The 19,471-nt window shown below is 43.2% G+C and overlaps 1 protein-coding gene across 1 annotated transcript; it reads left to right on the top strand.

The window, feature by feature from the left end:
• The first annotated feature begins 484 nt into the window (after window positions 1-484).
• CCNT1 (cyclin T1) lies at window positions 485-14,613 on the top strand. The gene is made up of 9 exons (XM_035101154.2): window positions 485-664; window positions 1,989-2,070; window positions 5,147-5,275; window positions 6,016-6,076; window positions 7,444-7,506; window positions 8,375-8,420; window positions 10,214-10,377; window positions 10,647-10,717; window positions 11,178-14,613. Exons 1-9 carry the CDS (start codon window positions 489-491, stop codon window positions 12,540-12,542), a joined length of 2,157 nt encoding a protein of 718 aa, XP_034957045.1. The 5' UTR covers window positions 485-488; the 3' UTR covers window positions 12,543-14,613.
• Window positions 14,614-19,471: the final 4,858 nt, after the last annotated feature.

Genomic DNA, 19,471 nt, shown 5'->3' with positions numbered 1-19,471 from the left:
AGGGAGGGTCGTGTGCTGGACTCCATTTGCCCCCTGGCACGCAGCTGCCAAGCTGTATATATACACCGCTTGACTGTTGCGCGGGGGAAGGGGGACCTCGAAGCGGAAGCGTGAAACGATCGCTTAAAAATTTACAAGCGTAATTTAAGACGTGCAGAAGGTTAAAACCACACTGGCATAGACTAAAACGAACAAAAAAGGCCCATGTAAGTCCCTCTTCTTTGCGTGTCACTCTACAATTTTTGCCTCTATAGCGCTTCTTTGAGTCCGTACGACGATCGCCATAGAGATGAAAGGCATCAACCGACGCATCTGAAACGTAACTGTCAACGCATCGCCCCGCCCCCACGCCTGCCGGAAGTTCGGTACGCATATTCTCTTCCGTTCTTTCTCCGACTAACTTGGGCGAGGTCACGCAGACGTAGGCCGGTGCGCGGTGCGTGCGTCTACACGCGCATGCGTCGTTGGCGACGGCGACGGCGGCCATCATGGCGGTGTGTGGCGCGGCGGCTGCAGCAGGAGGCGGCGGAGGGCGCTGGTATTTCAGCCGAGAGCAGCTAGCGCGCAGCCCTTCCCGGCGCGCGGGGCTCGATGCAGACAAGGAGCTGTCGTACCGGCAGCAGGCAGCCAACCTGCTTCAGGATATGGGCCAGCGCCTAACTGTGTATCCATTGGGGGACTAGGCCGCGGCAGCTCGAGCTGGGGCTGGGGCTGGGTTGAGCAGGGTGGGGGAAGCGCGCTTGGGCCGCTGGGCGAGCTAGGCCTAGCCGGGGCTGAAGCCTCTGGGGCGAGAGACCAAGCCTGGGGCCTTGAGGTGGTTCGCGGCCGGCTTAGAACCGGGCACGTTATTAGGCCGCGTCCTACAAAGATCGCGCGTTGGCCCGGTAGCGTGTGGGAGTTCGGACGCGTTTACGGTTGGCCACGGAGGGTCGACTCCGCTATGTGAAGAAGGGTGGGGTGGAACTAGGTGGGGTTGGGGAGAGAAGACTAGGCCCTGAAGCCTTGGTCGAGCTGCAAGGCCCGACTCTTCCGTGATACAGGAAGCAGTTATTGAGCAACAACTTGGAAGGCGCACTCATTTGTTAGCAGGCCGGCTTGGCGTGTGATTGCGAATCTAAGATTTGAGCTAAATTTTAAGAGGATTATTTGCTGGTGGGAAAATCTTGGTTCCTGTACGTACATTTCTCTTTTGCGCAGGTTAATGCTAGTTATACTTATTGCGATATTTTTTTCCCAAAATGCAGCCAAAGTTCCGTCAATGTTTTCTGTACTAGGTTTCTTGATTATGGAAGAGTAAATGTTGGTGAGCCCTTAGCAATGCTTTAAAGCTTGGTTCTGATTTCAAAGATGTAATTTATCCTGGAAAATTAATGTGTGTGTATGTGTGTTTGGATGTGTGTTCAGAGAGAGGGCCTATTTACTGTATTTACTGTCAGTACAATCCTAGCCAGGTCTACTAGGAAATGAGTCCTATTGTGCTTAGTGGGGCTTATTCCTAGATAAGTGGTGTTATGACTGTAGCCTTGGTATAGTGAAGAAGTGTGCATGCACACAAAAGCTCATACCAAAATAAAAAACTTAGTTGGTCTTTAAGGTGCTGCTGGAAGGATTTTTTTTTGTTTCGACTTTGTATAGTGAGTTTACTTAAAGGTCATATGGTGCTTAGTGTAATTCCATGCATGTTTATTTGGTAGTCCCATTGGTGCTTACTCTTGGTAAGAGCATTGCAGCCCAAGATTTATTTATTGGTGTTTAACTGTGTAAGCCTGCATCTGAAGGATAAGTGTGCTAATCCTTTTGTAGACAACTGGGATTCGTTAATGTGTGATGTACGTTACCTCAAAAACACTGATTCGCATCAGTGTGTGTTGTGAAGATTGGAATACATGGGGCAGTACAGTCCCTTAAAACCTACAATTTGCAGATAACCCTTTAAAAATATGATTGGAAAGCCTTCGTCTGCTTTTTCCTTAACCACAAGCTACTAGTTCCCAACTGACTATCAATACAGCTATTGTCTACATGCATCGGTTCTACATGGTTCAATCTTTTACTCAATTTCATCGAAATGTAAGTATTATTATTCTTATTACTACTACTACTTATTTATACCCCGCCCATCTGACTGGGTTTCTCCAGCCACTCTGGGTGGCTTTCAACAAAGATTAAAAATACATTTCTATCACTTGTATTATTACTTTTTCTTAGTTAGAATTGTGCATAGCTATGTTTCATATTCTCCCTTATCCCCAGCAGATTAAGAGAAAGAGGGTGTGTGCTGAGTATTGTGGTGGAAATCATTAAAGGTTACATTCTATGTCACATTTTTCAGAAATTGATTCCAAATAATTATGAAGAGTGTATGAGAGCGGGGATAATCTCTCTATTAAACATTTGATCTCATTTTTCTGATCTAAAAATACATTTCAGGTTGGTAACAATTATACATAAAGAAGAACATAACATGAGCAGATTCATTTTGTGTTCACTACCGTGTTTCCCCTTTTTTAATACGTAGTCAAAAAGTAAGCCAGGGCAGCAATTTTAAGCATTTGAGAAATATAAGACATACCCCGAAAATAAGACATACCTCCATGCCTGCCAGCTCGGGGCCTGGAACCAGCTGCTGCAGCGTGGAACGCTCAGCAGCGGCGGGCAAAGCAAGGAAGCAGAGCGCGGAGATACAGATTAGCTGTAGCGCGCGCCTAGCGAAGTCAGCCCTGAGGAGGGAAAATGGCGTTTAAAAACGCCGTTTGAAGTGATTTCAGCTTGCCACCCCGCCGCCCGGAACCGGCTGCTGCAGTGCGGAGCGCTCAGCAGCGCCCGGGTGGAGCGCCCAGCAGCGCGGATGGGAGCGCCCAGCAGCGCGGATGGGAGCGCCCAGCAGCGCGGATGGGAGCGCTCAGCAGCGCCGGGCGGCGGGGTGGCAGGCCTCCTTGGCAGGGCCAGGAAGAGATGAGGCCACTGGCTTGGGTGCTCCTGACCCCAGCCGCTTCAACGCGGCAGCAGCAAAAGAGCCGTGCGGCCACATGGAGAGGCGAGAGCCCGAGCGGGAGATGCGCGCTCTGCAAAGCTCTGCACGCACTTCATCTGCCCGACGGGAAAGCGAAGTGGGGAAGAGAAAAAGAGAAAAACACCGAAGCGGCTCTTTTTCTCTTCCCCACTTCGCTTTCCCGTTGGGCAGATGAAGTGAGTGCAGAGCTTTGCAGAGCGCGCGTCTCCCAGCTCGGGCGCTCGCCTCTCCAAGCGAAGTGGGGAAGAGAAAAAGAGCCGCTTCGTTTTTTTTTCTTTTTCTCTTCCCTACTTCGCTTTCCCATCGGGCAGATGAAGTGAGTGCAGAGCTTTGCAGAGCGTGCGTCTCCCGCTCGGGCTCTCGCCTCTCCAAGCGAAGTGGGGAAGAGAAAAATCAAGTGTGGAAGACCCTCTGTTAATGGTAGAAAATGGGCTATGCTTAATATTAATTATGCAAAGCAGTAATATGTATGCAATAATGTGTATGCAAATACCTTTAATTAACATAACTTGCTCAATTGGCATATTTTCTTCTTAACCAGATATTTGAGTATTAGGAGAATTTACAGTTCTTTTGGCAGAGGGTGGTGGAATGGCTGGATGAAATGCATGCATGGGTGGTAATAGGAGAACAAAGATGAAGGGCACAAAGGTGGACCAGGAGGCTAGGAAGAGCCACCCAACCTTACTGCCCTAAGAAGTGTATCCTTCTGGAGATAGGTGCTCCAATGCAGAAATTTATTGTGGGTGCAGGAGCCCTGGCTCTCCCATGGGTTAGCATGTTCTCTTGAGCACATTGATCTTTTCTCTCTACTGAAATTAGTGGAGCATCCTGTGCTTACTTGAGTTCTCTGTGTGCATCACATCTCCAGGCTGTGGCTCAGTCGCAAAGCATCTGCTTTGCATGCAGAAGGTCCCAGGTACAATCCCCAGAATCTCCAGGTAGGACTGGGAGAGACTTCCCACCTGAAATCCTGCAGAAGAGCCACTGCCAATCAGTGTAAACAACACTGAGCTAGATTGACAATCGTCTGACTAGGTCTAAGGCAGCTTCTTATGGTCTGGATGGGTATTTTTGGATATTCTCTATGAGAACTAGACACACGTTTTAGAAAAAAGCTAAATTATGCACCTGATGCCATACATACTTCTGTCCATGCATAACTAACGATGTTGATGGTGGTGATGGTGATGTCATATTTATAGTGGATCACAAGCTGCATGTGCCAGAAAGTGTCATGTGTGATTGCACTGACTACTAGAGCACCAAGCCTTAAGACATCCCCTGAAAATAAGACACCGTGTGTTTTTTGAGGAAAAAAAATTATAAGACGGTGTCTTAAAAAAGGGGAAACACGGTAGTTAAGAGTGAAATGTAATGGCAACAGCAATAGCAAATCCATGAATGAACTTAGAGGCATCACCTAGGTCAAATGCTTATAGGAACAATACCATTTTGGTGATGTGCATAAATACAAAGAAGAAGAGAGGAAGGTAAACTTCCTGAGGCAATACATTTTAAAACTTGGATGCTGTAACTAACAGGGCACACATTCCATATAAAACTGGATTGTTTTAACCTAGGTTTCTGTTTCAATAGTCCTGTATCAAGTTTTGGACTCTGGTGATCCAGGTCAACTTATCAGTGGTCTTCACTTAAGGATCAGCAGTAGAATGCCCCAGGAAAACTTGTAGAAGTTGTTCATTTTTGTAACTTAGTTTTCCGGTGATGATAACACCTGGAGGGATAATGTTTTTATGGAAAAAAAATAAGTATATAATTCCCAGAAACCATCCTCTGCATTAAATTATAGCTTCTATTGTGCATAATTTGTGCAGTGTGAAAACCCAGGTAGTTATATCCCAAATTAGCACTGGCTGTCTACTGTTTAATAGCTTTCATATTATAGCATGAGTTTTATACAATCCAGTATGTTCTGCAGGTTATGATGCCTTGCCAAATGAATCTTTTAATTCTGTGTATACAATTCAGCTTGTGGACATTTAGTCTCAAATAGTAGAACTACCAGTTCTAAGTTGTTGTTAAGATACTTTCTCTGGAGTTTTTGAGACCAAGGAGGTTTGCTGCCATTTGAAAGAGGATGGTGCATTTATATTTATTTTCTCTGTAAAGTCTGTAGCACCAGCTGCCCTTTTCCTGGCAGCCAAGGTGGAGGAACAACCTCGGAAACTGGAGCATGTCATCAAGGTCGCTCATGCCTGTCTGCATCCTCAAGATGCTCTTCCAGATACCAGGAGTGAGGTAAGTAACTGAATACCTGTGAAACATATACAGTGCTCAACAAGTGAGGGAGGGGAAAGGACGATTCCTGGCAGTGCAAGCCCCCTGTACTTCATTGGAGTGCTACAGCTTTGTTGGAATATTATCTGAACAATAGTAATTAGTTCTTGAATATTGCTGGTGCATAGTACAGAAAGCTCTGGGGTTTTGTAAGCCAAATAGCTTGTCTGTCCTGTGTGTTCCTGCTAGACTGTTGTGAATTAAAGCTAGATGTGTAGCACTGTTTGTATTAATGGGTGGATGTTGCCTGCCAGGATCACCCTCTTATGGTGACACAGAAAACGTTTGAAATTCATTCCTGTCACTGCCATTCAAACAGGGGGATTGTTAAGCATATTGTTTTACATCTCACCACAGCCCTTCCTGACAGGACCAGCACATCTAACCTTGCCAACAAGGGGGAAGCTTTATTCTGAAGCCAAATTGAAGGAAAGGGCCAATTTTTAACACACACTGATAACTTCATGGCACTTGAAGCCATTATGGAATCAAGAGCAGCCTCTTGAGCAAGAATTGTGTCTATTGGGCACTTAACGTGTTTTTTCCTGGGAATGGGATGCTTGTGCCAATTCTCTCCGGCATTGAATATGATAAAGATTCCCCCTTGATATTTTTTTGCCTCCCCAAGAGAGTGTTAGAAATATGCAGGCTTGATACAGAGTGCCTCATCACAAGTAACCTGCCTGTCCTCTCAACCCCAGGCTTACCTGCAACAAGCCCAAGACCTGGTCATTCTAGAGAGCATAATACTGCAGACCCTGGGTAAGTTTTTCCAAGCGGACGGGCTGCTTCATGAATCTCAGACCCAGGAAAGTTCCGCAGAGTGGAGAGTCTAATCCCAGTCTTCTTCACAGCTGGAGGGCAGAGGCACAGCTGGCCAGTGTGGGAGAGCATCAGTCCAGGCGACAAACCTCACAATTTATGACTTGTTTGATATGCTTCGTTTAGGGTGAATTTATTGACATTCTTGTAAACCAATATGAATGCAAAAATTGGTTCCGGTTCTTTTTCAACAGGATTTATATTGTTCAGGTTCCATGCAGTGGACTCTGGATTGAAGGCTTAGCAATATGACAGCCTATTGTTCCAATTGTATGATTAGCTTGGTAATGCAGGGTGGAAACTCGATACCCAGACAAACTGACATGAATTGTTGATGTTGAGCTTTTGCTATTTTGTAACTACAGTAATTTAAAGTTTTTTGATAGCTGAAACAATATTATTTCTTTGCCTTTGGTAACCTCTTGGTTTACAGATACTATCTCTCACTGTAATTAGATGAATGATATGATGCCCAGTCTTGCTTGTTATATGCAGATATTTCAAACACTTTTTTGAAAACACCTCAGAGGTTTTCTTACAATCAAGTGGTATATAAATTTTAGTCCCCAATGTACAAAGAAGTACTGGCTGCAAGGGGCACAACAAAATTATTCCAGTAACACTTTCATCAAGATAAGATAAGATAAATACTTTATTGTCGTTGTATATAGTACAACAAAATTGAATGCCATCCCATAAAAACAAAGAACATCACAGAGGAAGAACTTGCTTAACTTAATTGTTGCTGGTAGTAGTTACTGTCTGGCACAAGGCAAGGCTTCAAATGCTGTAAATATTTTTTATTGTCTTTCCTGAGTGATTGCCTATTGGGACTTCTCAGACCAGCCCATAGCTGGGCCAAACATTTCCCCTCAAAAGAAACCATTTAAAAACTAGGTTTTTACTCAGTGAGCATCTGTTGCTTAAGAGGAAAACATTGCTTGTTGGTGTTTGGAGTGACAGGAAAAGCCCTCTTCCAGTAGATTGTATAATTTTCTTTTCCTGTTGTTTTAATACAGGTTAGTTTTCTAATTTAGAATGCTCAGTTGTATTTTAGTATATTTGCAGCAGAGAATATGGTTGCTTTAGAAGCTAGACGTTTCTGTCCTTTTCTTGTGCTGGATAACAGATTCATTTGAACCTAGGAAGATACTGTGCTTTCTTCTTGCTTGCAACTGAACACACATGAGCTTTAATGGGGAAGAATGAGCAATCTACTTGCCTCCCAGGATCCAGAGGCATTTGTGGTATGTAGAACCACAAGTATGTTATATCCATGACCTAACTGTCAACTGTTTTTCTTCCAGGGTTTGAGATCACCATAGACCATCCTCACACTCATGTGGTGAAATGCACACAGCTAGTGCGAGGTAAGCAATGAGTGGTTGCGCTTCTTAGCCGACAAATTGTTTCTTGGCCAAAGGAACAAGTAAAATAAACAGAGAGGGTGTTGCTATACTGAATATTCACCCCTTACCCTGGCTTAATATGGTGGTAATGAGTTGGATACAAACTTTCAGAGTATGGCAGTATTAAAGTGGGCATTTACAGCTGATGAGTATACAGTCATACCTCGGTTTAAGTACGCTTTGGTTTGAGTACTTTCAGTTTAAGTACTCTGCGGACCTGTCTGTAACGGATTAATCCACTTTCCATTACTTTCAATGGGAAAGGTCGCTTCAGGTTAAGTATGCTTCAGGTTAAGTACGGACTTCCGGAACCAATTACAGTCATACCTCGGGTTAAGTACTCTTCAGGTTGAGTACTCCATGGATCTGTCTGGAATGGATTAATCCACTTGCCATTACTTTCAATGGGAAAGTTCGCCAGTGTGGTGTAGTGGTTAAGAGTGGTAGACTTGTAATCTGGGGAACCGGGTTCGCGTCTCCGCTCCTCCACATGCAGCTGCTGGGTGACCTTGGCTAGTCATACTTCTCTGAAGTCTCTCAGCCCCACCCACCTCACAGGGTGTCTGTTGTGGGGGAGGAGGGGAAAGGAGATTGTTAGCCGCTTTGAGACTCCTTCGGGTAGTGATAAAGCGGGATATCAAATCCAAATCCAAAACTCTTCTTCAGGTTAAGTACAGACTTCAGGAACCAATTGTGTACTTAAACTGAGGTACCACTGTATACATAAAGTAAATTCAATATGCTGAGCTATTTCCCAGTAGAAACATATTGTTGTATATTAAAGAGGTGCTTTGCAGCACTAACACGTGGTTTTCCTTTTTTCTTTCAGCCAGCAAGGATCTGGCGCAGACGTCCTACTTTATGGCTACCAACAGGTACATGTTGAAGGCTCACTTTTATTAGCTTTTTTATTTGTGAATGTAGTTCTTGACAATTGCAGAAGAACATCCTTCTAAACTTACAGAAGAAATGCTTTATTGCTCATTTGAATATCAGGACAGTACATGTCTTACTCTAGAATAAATTAAAGTTTTGTTCTGAAGAAATCTCCTAGAAAATAAGATGACAGTGCTACTAGCCCATGTACTAGCCTATGTTTGTGGCCTAAACCAAAAAATAAACAGCTTTGGTAGCAGTTTCCTGCCTGGTTACCCTGAAACAATTCTTGCTTGCCATAGGTGGCTGGCTATTTATAATTCCAGGCTAAAATTGCTTTGCTACTAAGTGTGGATCATATTGAATCTTTCTATCTAGAAGTCAGTGAACATTCATCTGAGATGAAAAGAATTAGATTTTCTTTTGGAAGAAGCTAAATTGTTGGCTTGAGATGGTTTTTTTCAGTCTAGAATTCACCAGAAGAGAAGTGCCTCTTCAGTATTTGAACCCTGCAACATGGTTGAAATACACTTTGGAAGTGTATTGTGTGCAAAGGTTGCTGTTCTGTAGATTTTATATTTCATGTTTAGATTTTGTTCTGATAACCATTGCTCAGTTACTACTCTTCTTGACAGTGTTTTGGACACTCATACAAACCATTTTTCTCTGAATTCAGATGTGGCAGCTGTTTAAATGTTTAAATGTTTCAGCTTTGTACTTCATGGAGGACATAGGGAATTTTGTGTCTAATACAGCAGTCAGCATCATGTGGGTTTTACTATTCTTTTTTAAAGTAGGGCATATAGAAGCTTGGTGACATATGTTGTGCCTTGTGAAATTTCAGAAGCCAAAGAGTAGATACATAGGCCTTCCTGTGACCAATTAATGGAGTTTGAGTTCCCTTTCTAATTCCTTGCTTCTTTCTCATTGACTTGTAGGAACTGAATTTTAAAAATGCAAAATAACATACATGTAGATTTGCTTATTTGGGTTACCTTGTTGCAGAGTATATAGTCAGCTGATGTGTAATTTGCAAAGAGTGCTAATTCTGCTGGAGATTAATTTATTCAGAAGGAGGGGGATGGAATGGGCCTCAGGTCCCATCACCACAGCTTCTTCCTCCGCACCTTTTTTTCTTTTCTTTTTTTCAAATAATTTTTATTCAGTTTTCCAAATAAACAAACAACACATAAACAAAAAACACAATTACAGGCTTCTGTGGCCCATTCCTATTAGGTTGTTGTCATGCAAGATGATTTGATGCTCTGTGGAATTGGCCAAAGCTTAAAGGGAACTACAGTTTGTCTAAGGCACAACTGCTTGACTGTTGGCTTTTGGGTCTGATGCAAAAATCACCTGCCATCACTGATCAGATTGTCATATCTGGAGGTTTTTGGCACTTTTTGGGCTGTTAAATAAAATTCCTTTGAAAAAGAGCCAAGTAGCCCAAATCTCTTGAGATTGTTCTCTGGTGTTATTGGATAATCCAGCCCTGTGGAACCCCAAAATAGTAACTTCAAATGCAGCATTTTTCCTTTGCCTGTCCTGTTGGCTGTATGGGGGTCCTGGAGCTCCAGGCTGACGGGAGCTCCTGGAAAACCTCGTGGAAGAAGGCTAAAACAGTGTTGTTTTAAGCAGGGCTGGCTTGACCATGCAGGATGATTAAAGCTTTTAAAGCTGGGGGATGCTCACTTCTTGCAGTGTCTGTCCAGCGGGCGGTTGTGTGTGCTGCTGCCGTTCAGGCTTGGGAGCTTACAGCTTTCTGTTTCTCTCTCCCTGCTGGTGATGTCAGCCTTCACCTAACCACCTTCAGCCTGCAGTACACCCCTCCCGTTGTGGCCTGCGTCTGCATCCACTTGGCCTGTAAGTGGTCCAACTGGGAGATCCCAGTCTCCATGGACGGGAAGCACTGGTGGGAGTACGTTGATGGCACTGTAACTCTGGAACTCTTGGATGGTAAGTTTGGAGCAAGGTCAAATACATTCCCATGCACAATGAGGTATTTTATTACATTGATATCTTACTTCTAAGGGACATTCTCACCAAGGTTTCCAGCATGGCAATAAAAAATTAAGTGGGATTAATTGGATAACTTGAGCCAGTATTATTAGTCCCAGGACTGCTCCATCTGTTGCTGGCAAGGGCAGAAGTTAAAGCACCCTTTGGGTTCTGGCTTGTAAATTCCACGCCTCTTACTACCGGGTGCTCTTGTGTTTATCTTGCAGAACTTACTCATGAATTCCTGCAGATCCTTGAGAAAACTCCTAACCGGCTGAAACGAATCAGGAATTGGCGGGTAAGGTCCTCTGCACACTCTGAGCATGACTTGGCAAAGTTGTTTGCGCCCTTCAGTTTGATAAGTAATGCAGAAATATATGTATAATAAATATCTTCTGGCCATGAGGAGATGAATATTCAAGAGGTATATGCTTCTCTACATACACACTTCTATATTTTTCTGAATTGCCCAAAGGTTTCATCAGACAGGAAGCTGGGGTATATCAAACCCCTTAATGCAGCCTTCTCCCATAATAGAATTTTCTAAAGTGGCAGGATCAAATGTTGTATGCTGTTGAAATGTGATGTATTCTATTTTCTTGCAAGACAATTTGTGAATGGAAAAAATTGTTCATGGAAATCGCGTAACAGGGCAGCTGCAACAAAACAGGGCAGCTCCTTTGTTTCTTTGTTTGTCTGTCCAGGAGAGAGATCTGGCATTCTAAAGTTGGTACTGCTGCTTTTGTTTTTCCCCCTAGGCCTGCCAGGCAGCCAGGAAATCAAAGACTGATGATCAAGGTGATGATGATTGCCTCTCAGAACAGACCATTCTCAGCATGATCTCCAGAAGCTCCTCTGACACAACCATTGCAGGTCTGATGAGCATGTCTACTTCCTCGACTGCTGGAGGCCTTGCTTCGCTTTCAGCTGCAGCAGGCGACTCTCCAGGGGACCTTGGCACAGATGTGATGTCAGCAGACTGCTGGATGGCTCAACACCCATCACATAAATTGGAGGTCAGCCATAGGGCCAGTGAAGTGTCTACCAGCACAGATCATCCACATCTCGATAACAGTAGTGGCCCCTTCTCTAAGCAGAGCATTAAAAGTGCGCCATTGGCCAAAGTATCATTAAAGGAGTATCGTGCCAAACATGCTGAAGAACTAGCTGCACAGAAACGTGAGCTGGAAAACATGGAGGCAAATGTACGTTCCCAATACGCCTATGCTGCTCAGAACCTGCTTGTGCAACAGCAACGGGAACGGGATGTGCAGCAGCAAGAGAATAACCCATCTCCCATCATTCTGAAAATCCCATTGGGTGGCAGCTCTGATGGTTCTGAACGGCTCCCCACTGAAAAGCCTGATAAGACCTCCTCTGCCCTCAAAGTTCGGCTGACTGCAGTGGGGGACAAACCTGCTGTCTCTTCCTCCAAACCGGAGGAAATAAAAATGCGCATCAAGGTGCCGACTCTGTCAGAACGGCCAGGCTCTTCTGATGAATGTAGCGGCAAGAGCCGAGGAGAGCACAAGGAAAAACTTAAGGTCCATTCTTCTAACCACCACCACAACCATCATTCTCACAAACATTCACATGCACAACCTGTTGCCAGCACCAAGCGGTCAGTGGACTCCAAGCATGGTAACCAAAGTGGCATTGCATCCCATAAAGGTTTTGTCCCAATTTGTTCCTTCCGCAAGAGACCACTTTCTGAGGAGGCCTCAGCTGCGGCACATGAACATCAGCCAAAAATCAGCAAGAATTCAAAAGGGCCCCCCATGCCGTTTCCCTTTCCCCAGCACCCTGTGCATAGCTTGGATGCAGCTGGTCTCCCTTTTGTCCAGGGCAGCAAAACCAGAGGGGCTCCAGGGAAACTGGACAAGAGCACTGCCGGGGCCAATGGGCATAACATGAACCAGGCCATTGATTACCAGGATACAGTGAACATGCTGCACTCCTTGCTCAGTGCACAGGGCATGCAGCCCACCCAGCCTCCCACCTTTGACTTTGTACACTCATATGGCGAGTACTTGAACCCCAGAGCTGCTGCGAGTGTGGATAAACCACGGCCGCCCCCTCTACCTTCAGAACCTCCCCCTCCCCTGCCGCCTCTCCCCAAGTGATTCCCGTTTTTAACTACTGAGGTTGGGCTGCTCTCTGCTGAGGGCATGTTGCTCGTAGTGATCTCCACTGCCTTGTGTGAATGCCCGAACCCCTTTTTAAAACATTTTTTATTATTGGTATGAGAATGTGGAGCCCTTGAAGCTGTGAAAAGATGCACCCATCTTTCTCCATGTGCTTCCCCCACCCCTCCAGTCTTACTGGAAAGAAATGGGGGTATGTTTCCTGTCAGACTGATTTGAAGGTCATGAAACAACAGGAGATGGCATAGGGCTATTTAAAATTGTTGCAGTCTTTCTCCTAAAAGACATTTAAAATAATTTAAAAATAAGTTATATATGTTCTTAGTGTTGATTTTATTTTTCTAAGGTGGACAAAGGAAAGGGATTACAGCAGAAACTGAAACGAAGGCAGGGCTCATGGGCTTTGCTCGCTTCTTAAGTGTTGCTTGTCCTGGTGGAAGTTGCTTCCCTCTGAATGGAGGCAGTGAAGGGTTGATAGGATGAAAAGGCAGGAAAACTTTCTGAGGAAGGCATGAGCATTTACCAGAAGCATAATGGTTGGGTAGGGGGTGGAGTTTCCCCCCTCAATTTCTCCCTACTGTGGCTTTTGGTTGCTCACCAGTGAGTGTGGAGACAGATGGCAGACCTGTATTTCCAAGAAACTTTGGAAACAGCAAAGTGTGTGTTTTCGTTTCTGGCTTTTGTCCAGCCCTTCCTGCTGAGCGGGAAGGATGTGGGAACGTGGCTTCCTTAACCTTTCACTTCCTGCCTTGACCACATTGCTTCCATTCGGGTGCCCTGCTACTTTGTGTCCCACCTAGTATAAGGCATTGAAAATAATTTTGATGGGACTATGTTATAAAGGTGGTCAGGATTGTGTGTTCCTGCAGGAACTCTTTGAGGGTGCCTTCAAAAAAGAGGGTCTTTGCAGCAACTTATCTGGGAAGTGGGGGTTAGTTTGGGAAGAGGAGCGGGAAGGGAGGCAGAAAGTCAATGTAAATGTTAGAACAGTAATCGTGATTCTGGGATGCTTTAAATTGTACTTAAACTGCATTATGGGAAACGAGATTTTCATATTTGCTAGAAGCAGAAAAGCTTTTCAAAGTATTTGTAAAGACAGCAGTGAGTGGAATCAGGCATATTTGGATTGGAGAATAGAGGAGTGAAAAGAGCTGGTAAAACCTAGATGAATAAATGGGAACTTGCTTGTCTCCTCATTAATGATGTCTGCCAACAATATAAACCTATGGCCAGGTTTACTGTGTCCTGACTTTGAGGTCTACAGGAAAATGTGGGAATTGATCCTGTGTAAGTTGATTCAGAGACATATTCCAGCCTAGGTTTGTATAGCAAAAGGCATAACATTCTGATCTGATTCTCCAGTACTGTGTTAAAGTTAAATGGGGTTATTCTTTTTAAAAGTGGCCATATATTTAGTGTTTCTGTAGATGACATCTGAGTGCTTGTTCATTTGGCAGGATTCAGCCTTGGTTTGTCGCATCATAACAATTGGACTGAACCCTTGGTTGGTACTAATAAATCTTGGCTTTGCTGTCCTTTGAGTATACATTTCCTAGTTCAGCAAAGTATTTCAGGGCATTCCCACTGCTCTGAAGAAATTTCCAAATTAAAATCTGGAGGATTGTGTGGTGTAAAGCATTGTGGTTTTCTTAGCTGGAATGGAATGCTTTGACTAATATATATCAATAGAAATCTATTCCAGTGTGTTAATATCAACTAAAAGATGTGAACAAACAGGGCTAGCAATGGCCTAGGTTTGCAGTCCCATGTGAGAAAAGTTTAATTGCTGCTGGTTAGATAGAGTGTATCATGTTTAAAACAACAAAAGACACTCATCTGTGGGTATCTGTTTGGTTTTTATTGAAGTGTTTCCTCTTAATTTGGAACAATAACTATTTTCCCACCACCTCTTAATTCCTAAAGCAATGGTGTCTCAGCTGTTGATGGTCACAAACTTTGGCTCTGGTTTCACATAATCTTTCGGAAATTTTTTAATTCCCAGCTCATATTATTACTATTCTAAGTTTCAATAAATGTACTGTCTCCACAATTTGTCTGTTCTGCTATATTTTAACAGTTGCAAACTGCATTTTTGGACACATCCCAATATTTATATACAGCAGAGAAAGTCTGTACAGAAGCATTGGGGAAAGAACCTTGTAGCATATAATAGTTCTGGATCCAGGACTCATGGTTATCCTTCCTCCTATGCCTTGGGGCTCTAATTTTTTACACTGGGATTTTACCTATCTTCAAACTGCTTTTCACTGCCCCAGTTTTCTGTTTACAGCAGTCTGGGGAGTGGGGCAGACACAGGGAAGTGGCCAGCCATGCTGGGCTAATTATCCCCCCCCCCCCCGTAGCAGTAGCACAATACCATTTTCACAAAGTAGTAAGCCACATTGTAAGATCATTGGAACACATCTTCAAGCTGCATATTAGATAAAATAGTGTGGAAGATAAAAAAATATATATTGCTGGGCATGGGAAAGAGTGCCATTTGCAATAGGTTTTTTTTAATATCTGAAGAAGTGTGCATGCATACGAAAGCTCATGCCAATGAGAAACTTGGTTGGTCTCTAAGGTGCTACTGGAAGGATTTTTTTTATTTTGTTTAGACTACACCAGACCAACACGACTACCTACCTGTATCAAGAAATACAGTCGTACCTTGGTTCTCAAATGCCTTGGTACTTGTACATTTTGGCTCCCAAACACTGCAAACCCGGAAGTAAGTGTTCCGGTTTTCAAACGTTTTTTGGAAGCTGAACGTCCGTTGCTGCTTCTGATTAAGTGCAGGAAGCTCCTGTAGCCAATCAGAAGCTAGGCCTTGGTTTTCAAACGTTTTCGGAAGTCGAATGGACTTCCAGAATGGATTGTTTTACAACTAGATTTTTTTCTTTTTTTAAAAAAAAATCATTTTTTATTAATTTTCCAATAAAAACAGCCAATTAACATATCCATCAAATCATAATCATAATCCAAATAAAAACAATAAACTAAAATGTAAAAAACCAAATTACAATCCTAATTATTAATTTTTCCGGGCTTCCCATAGTCTGGACCTCTTGAAGTATGTCTCCAATAACTTCATTCCTGCCTTCTTGTTATTCTCTTTCTTTTTTATAATTTTTATTCATTTTCCAAATACAAAACAACAAAAACTCAAAAACACAACCATTAAACATAAAAAAGAAAAACATCTCAAATCTTAAATTATTTACTTAACATTGTTGACTTCCTCAATTCCCCCCTCACTGGGTCCATTTTAAAATTCCAATTACAGTAAGCAGTTTTCATCTTATGTCTTAAATTATTCTAACACATTTTATCATTAACACTCAAATATTCTATTCTAGAATCATCTATTCTCCACCAATAATTAATGAATTTATCCAAATCAAAAATTATTTTCCCTTCTATTTCTCCCCTTAGCCTAATTTTTTTTACCAAGAACTTTCCATAAATTTAAATATTATTTCTTTTAACATGCTAACATTTAAACACATTAAAACAAATTTAGCCCCCCTTCCCCTGGAAGGGTCTCCCAGATTCTTCAGTGAGTTCCATATGTCATTCCATTTTCGGACCATCTAAATCAATCAAAAAAAGTTACATCCATTATTACCCTTCACCCCACTCCCACCCTGTCCCAGCCTACCCACCATTCTTCCTCAATCATCCCCTGATGCCTCCCCAATTCTTTAAATAAAGGTAAAGGAGGCCCTGACCATCAGGTCCAGTCGTGTCCGACTCTGGGGTTGCGGCGCTCATCTCGCTCTATAGGCCAAGGGAGCCGGCGTTTGTCCGCAGACAGCTTCCAGGTCATGTGGCCAGCATGACAAAGCTGCTTCTGGTGAACCAGAGCAGTGCACGGAAACGCCGTTTACCTTCCCGCCTATTTATCTACTTGCACTTTGATGTGCTTTCGAACTGCTAGGTGGGCAGGAGCTGGGACCAAGCAACGGGAGCTCACCCCGTTGCAGGGAATCAAACCGCCGACCTTCTGATCAGCAAGCCCTAGACTCTGGTTTAACCCACAGCACCACCTGGTTTAAAGTATTCTTTAAATACTATAGTACAAAACCATCCAGCAATAATTCCATTTTCCAGCCCTTTCTCAGTTTTTATTCCCTTTAGGTTCTGACCCCAGTATGGATCCTGCCCTCCCTCTCTCACTGGGAGGACATTACTCTATGCTGGTTCTTCTTTGGGGACTCCTTGGATCAAACAGATGTTCTGTTCCCCCCCTGCCTCACTGGGGGAACAATGTTCCATGTATCTTCCTCGTTTTTTTAAAAATCAATTACATTGTCGAAGACTGGTGATTGTTCCTCTTGCTTGACTTCATTCTCTGTTAAACTTTTTTCTCTGTCCAGACAATTCTGATTCCTTTCACGCCATTCACACAACTGTATATTACTTTCACGCAACAATATATTATTTTGACACAATTCATCTCTCAAGTCCAAAAGCAATTCCAAAAGTTCCTTCTGGAAGTCCAGGCCATCAGGTGATATTATGGCTACAGGCATCCTGTTCATCTCAGATTTCATGGGAACAGAACAGAGCAGATTGTATTTCCAAAAACATCAAAGACCGAGTTTATATCCAAACTGGTTATAGTCTCATTTTTAAATTATTCATGTCCTAAAATTCTTGTGTCCATTTGTGAATTGTCCAATTGTCAAACTTCTTATACACAGCCTTATATTTTACACTCTTCACAATTGACAGTTCTCAGTCTCAAAGAGATAAACAAATTCCTTTCTATTGTGATGTCATAATGGCTCGCTGATTCCTCCAGGGACCTGACCAGCTTCCAGGGAGATTTTCCCCAGTCCAAATAATAATAATAATAATAATTGCAGGGATTTTAATAAATTGAGTCCAATCCTTGGTAATTAATAGGTTCCTTTCAATTTTCCGGCTATAGGCAAATTAACTGTATTACAGTCCTCTCAATGGCGGAGATCGGCTTCCTGTTTAAATCTCCTCCCGTGGCCAATTCATTCCAATTTTAAAAAAAATTACTTGAATTTCTCCTTTTACTCACGGTATCCAATGTCTTCAAATTTTTCAATTTTAAGGAAGAACCGATCGATGTTGCCTGACAGGATCGCAGCTCCGTGCCTCCAAGATAGCTACGCTCCGTTGTGGCACGTTAGCTCAAAACCCCCTGCTCTCTCACCGCCCAAAAATAGACTAGCTGAGGGAGGGGGGAGCTCGCTTCTGGCATCTGCCGGATCCACCTCCCCGAAACACTCGATTCGGGGGTTCTTCTGGGGGGCCGCTGCACTGAAGCAGTCCCCCCTTGCCTCGGGAGCACCACGTTCTCATCAGTTGAGAACGGCGCCCGCCATTGCTGCACGATCAGTTATTCTCATATATTTTCCACATTCCGATCTTAATGCTTTAAAGTTCTCCGTCCCTGGCTTTGTGATTCTCAATCGTGTCAGAAATCGTATATCCTTTAATCCATCAAATACAGCTTTATTTGTATATATGTCTATTTGCCAGTGCAGCTTTTCCTGACTTCATTCCAATCTTCCAATCCAGGCTGTTGTCCAAGTGTATCATTTAAAGTTTAATGACGCAGCAACTCCCATGTTGTTAAATTATTCCAATCCGGGCTGTTGTCCAAGCCTTTCGTTTGAAAATTGTTGAGCATACTGTTTGCAATATTGCAATGTAAATGAACTGTATTCCACAGATATAAGTCATTTGGCGATCAACCAGTTTTTTGGAGACCACATAATCCCCCCCTTCTGGGCCCTAGAAGGGGGGCTGCTAGACATCCATTTAGGATTCTCTCTCGCTCATAATGAAGAAATTCTGCAAACAGATGCACTTTATGTTATCCCAAATTACTGTCTCAAGTCACTACAAAGTGACTTCAGAGAGTGCCAGCCGTGTCCTGCCGCTTGCACCTTGATGCAAGCTGACAATCTCGGACAATCTGTGAGTCTACGAGACAGTCCTCCCCCACCCTGGGGAGTCTGCCAGGGCTAATTACCCCCATATCAACCCTGAATTATTGGCACAGCTGAGGTCTGATCGTATGGGAGTCAGCCATTTCTCACTGCCGGAAGCGGGAAGCCACGACTAGATTTTTTTCATGTGATCAATTGTCGACTGCTATTGATTAACTCTCGCTTCTGCACAACCTGTGTTACCGGTATGTTTGTGGGGCTTGCTGAAGGTTCCTGTGTGAGCCTCATTTAAATGAGTGACAGTTGCACTGGAGTGATGCCTACTTGATAATGCTCACTACATCTTTGAACTGGGTGTTCTAACAGAATATTCTTGCCTCAGGCAGCTTGGTGACACAGGTATGCACTAGTATTTCCTTGGCACTTGGGGAGTTTGAAACTAAATGTTCAGTAGCCCATCATTTGTATATTATACATCCCTTGTACTGTATTCACTCTTTTATTGATTCACAAATATGTAATGAGCATTTCAGAAAAAGCTATGCAATTTGAAACAAAAGTACTAAGTTTTTTCTTGGTTACCTTGATTATATATTAGGAGGAAGTAACTTAAAGTAAATAGCTGGTACTTGTTTCCAACTGAGTTATTGCATATACAGTATTTAGATCAGTGAAAGTAGCACCTTAAAGACCAACTAAGTTTATATTTTGGTATGAGCTTTCGTGTGCATGCACACTTCTTCAGATACACTAGAAACAGAAGTGTCAGACCCTATATATATACAGAGGGTGGTGGTGTATATATATAGGGTCTGACACTTCTGTTTCTAGTGTATCTGAAGAAGTGTGCATGCACACGAAAGCTCATACCAAAATATAAACTTAGTTGGTCTTTAAGGTGCTACTGAAGGAATTTTTTTATTTTGCTTCGACTCAGACCAACACGGCTACCTACCTGTAACTAGATCAGTGAAG

Source organism: Zootoca vivipara, chromosome 2 (assembly GCF_963506605.1).
Source record: "Zootoca vivipara chromosome 2, rZooViv1.1, whole genome shotgun sequence".
NCBI classification, from domain to species: domain Eukaryota; kingdom Metazoa; phylum Chordata; class Lepidosauria; order Squamata; family Lacertidae; genus Zootoca; species Zootoca vivipara.
Note: the sequence above shows the minus strand (reverse complement) of the source record. Positions and strands in the feature narration are given on the sequence as shown.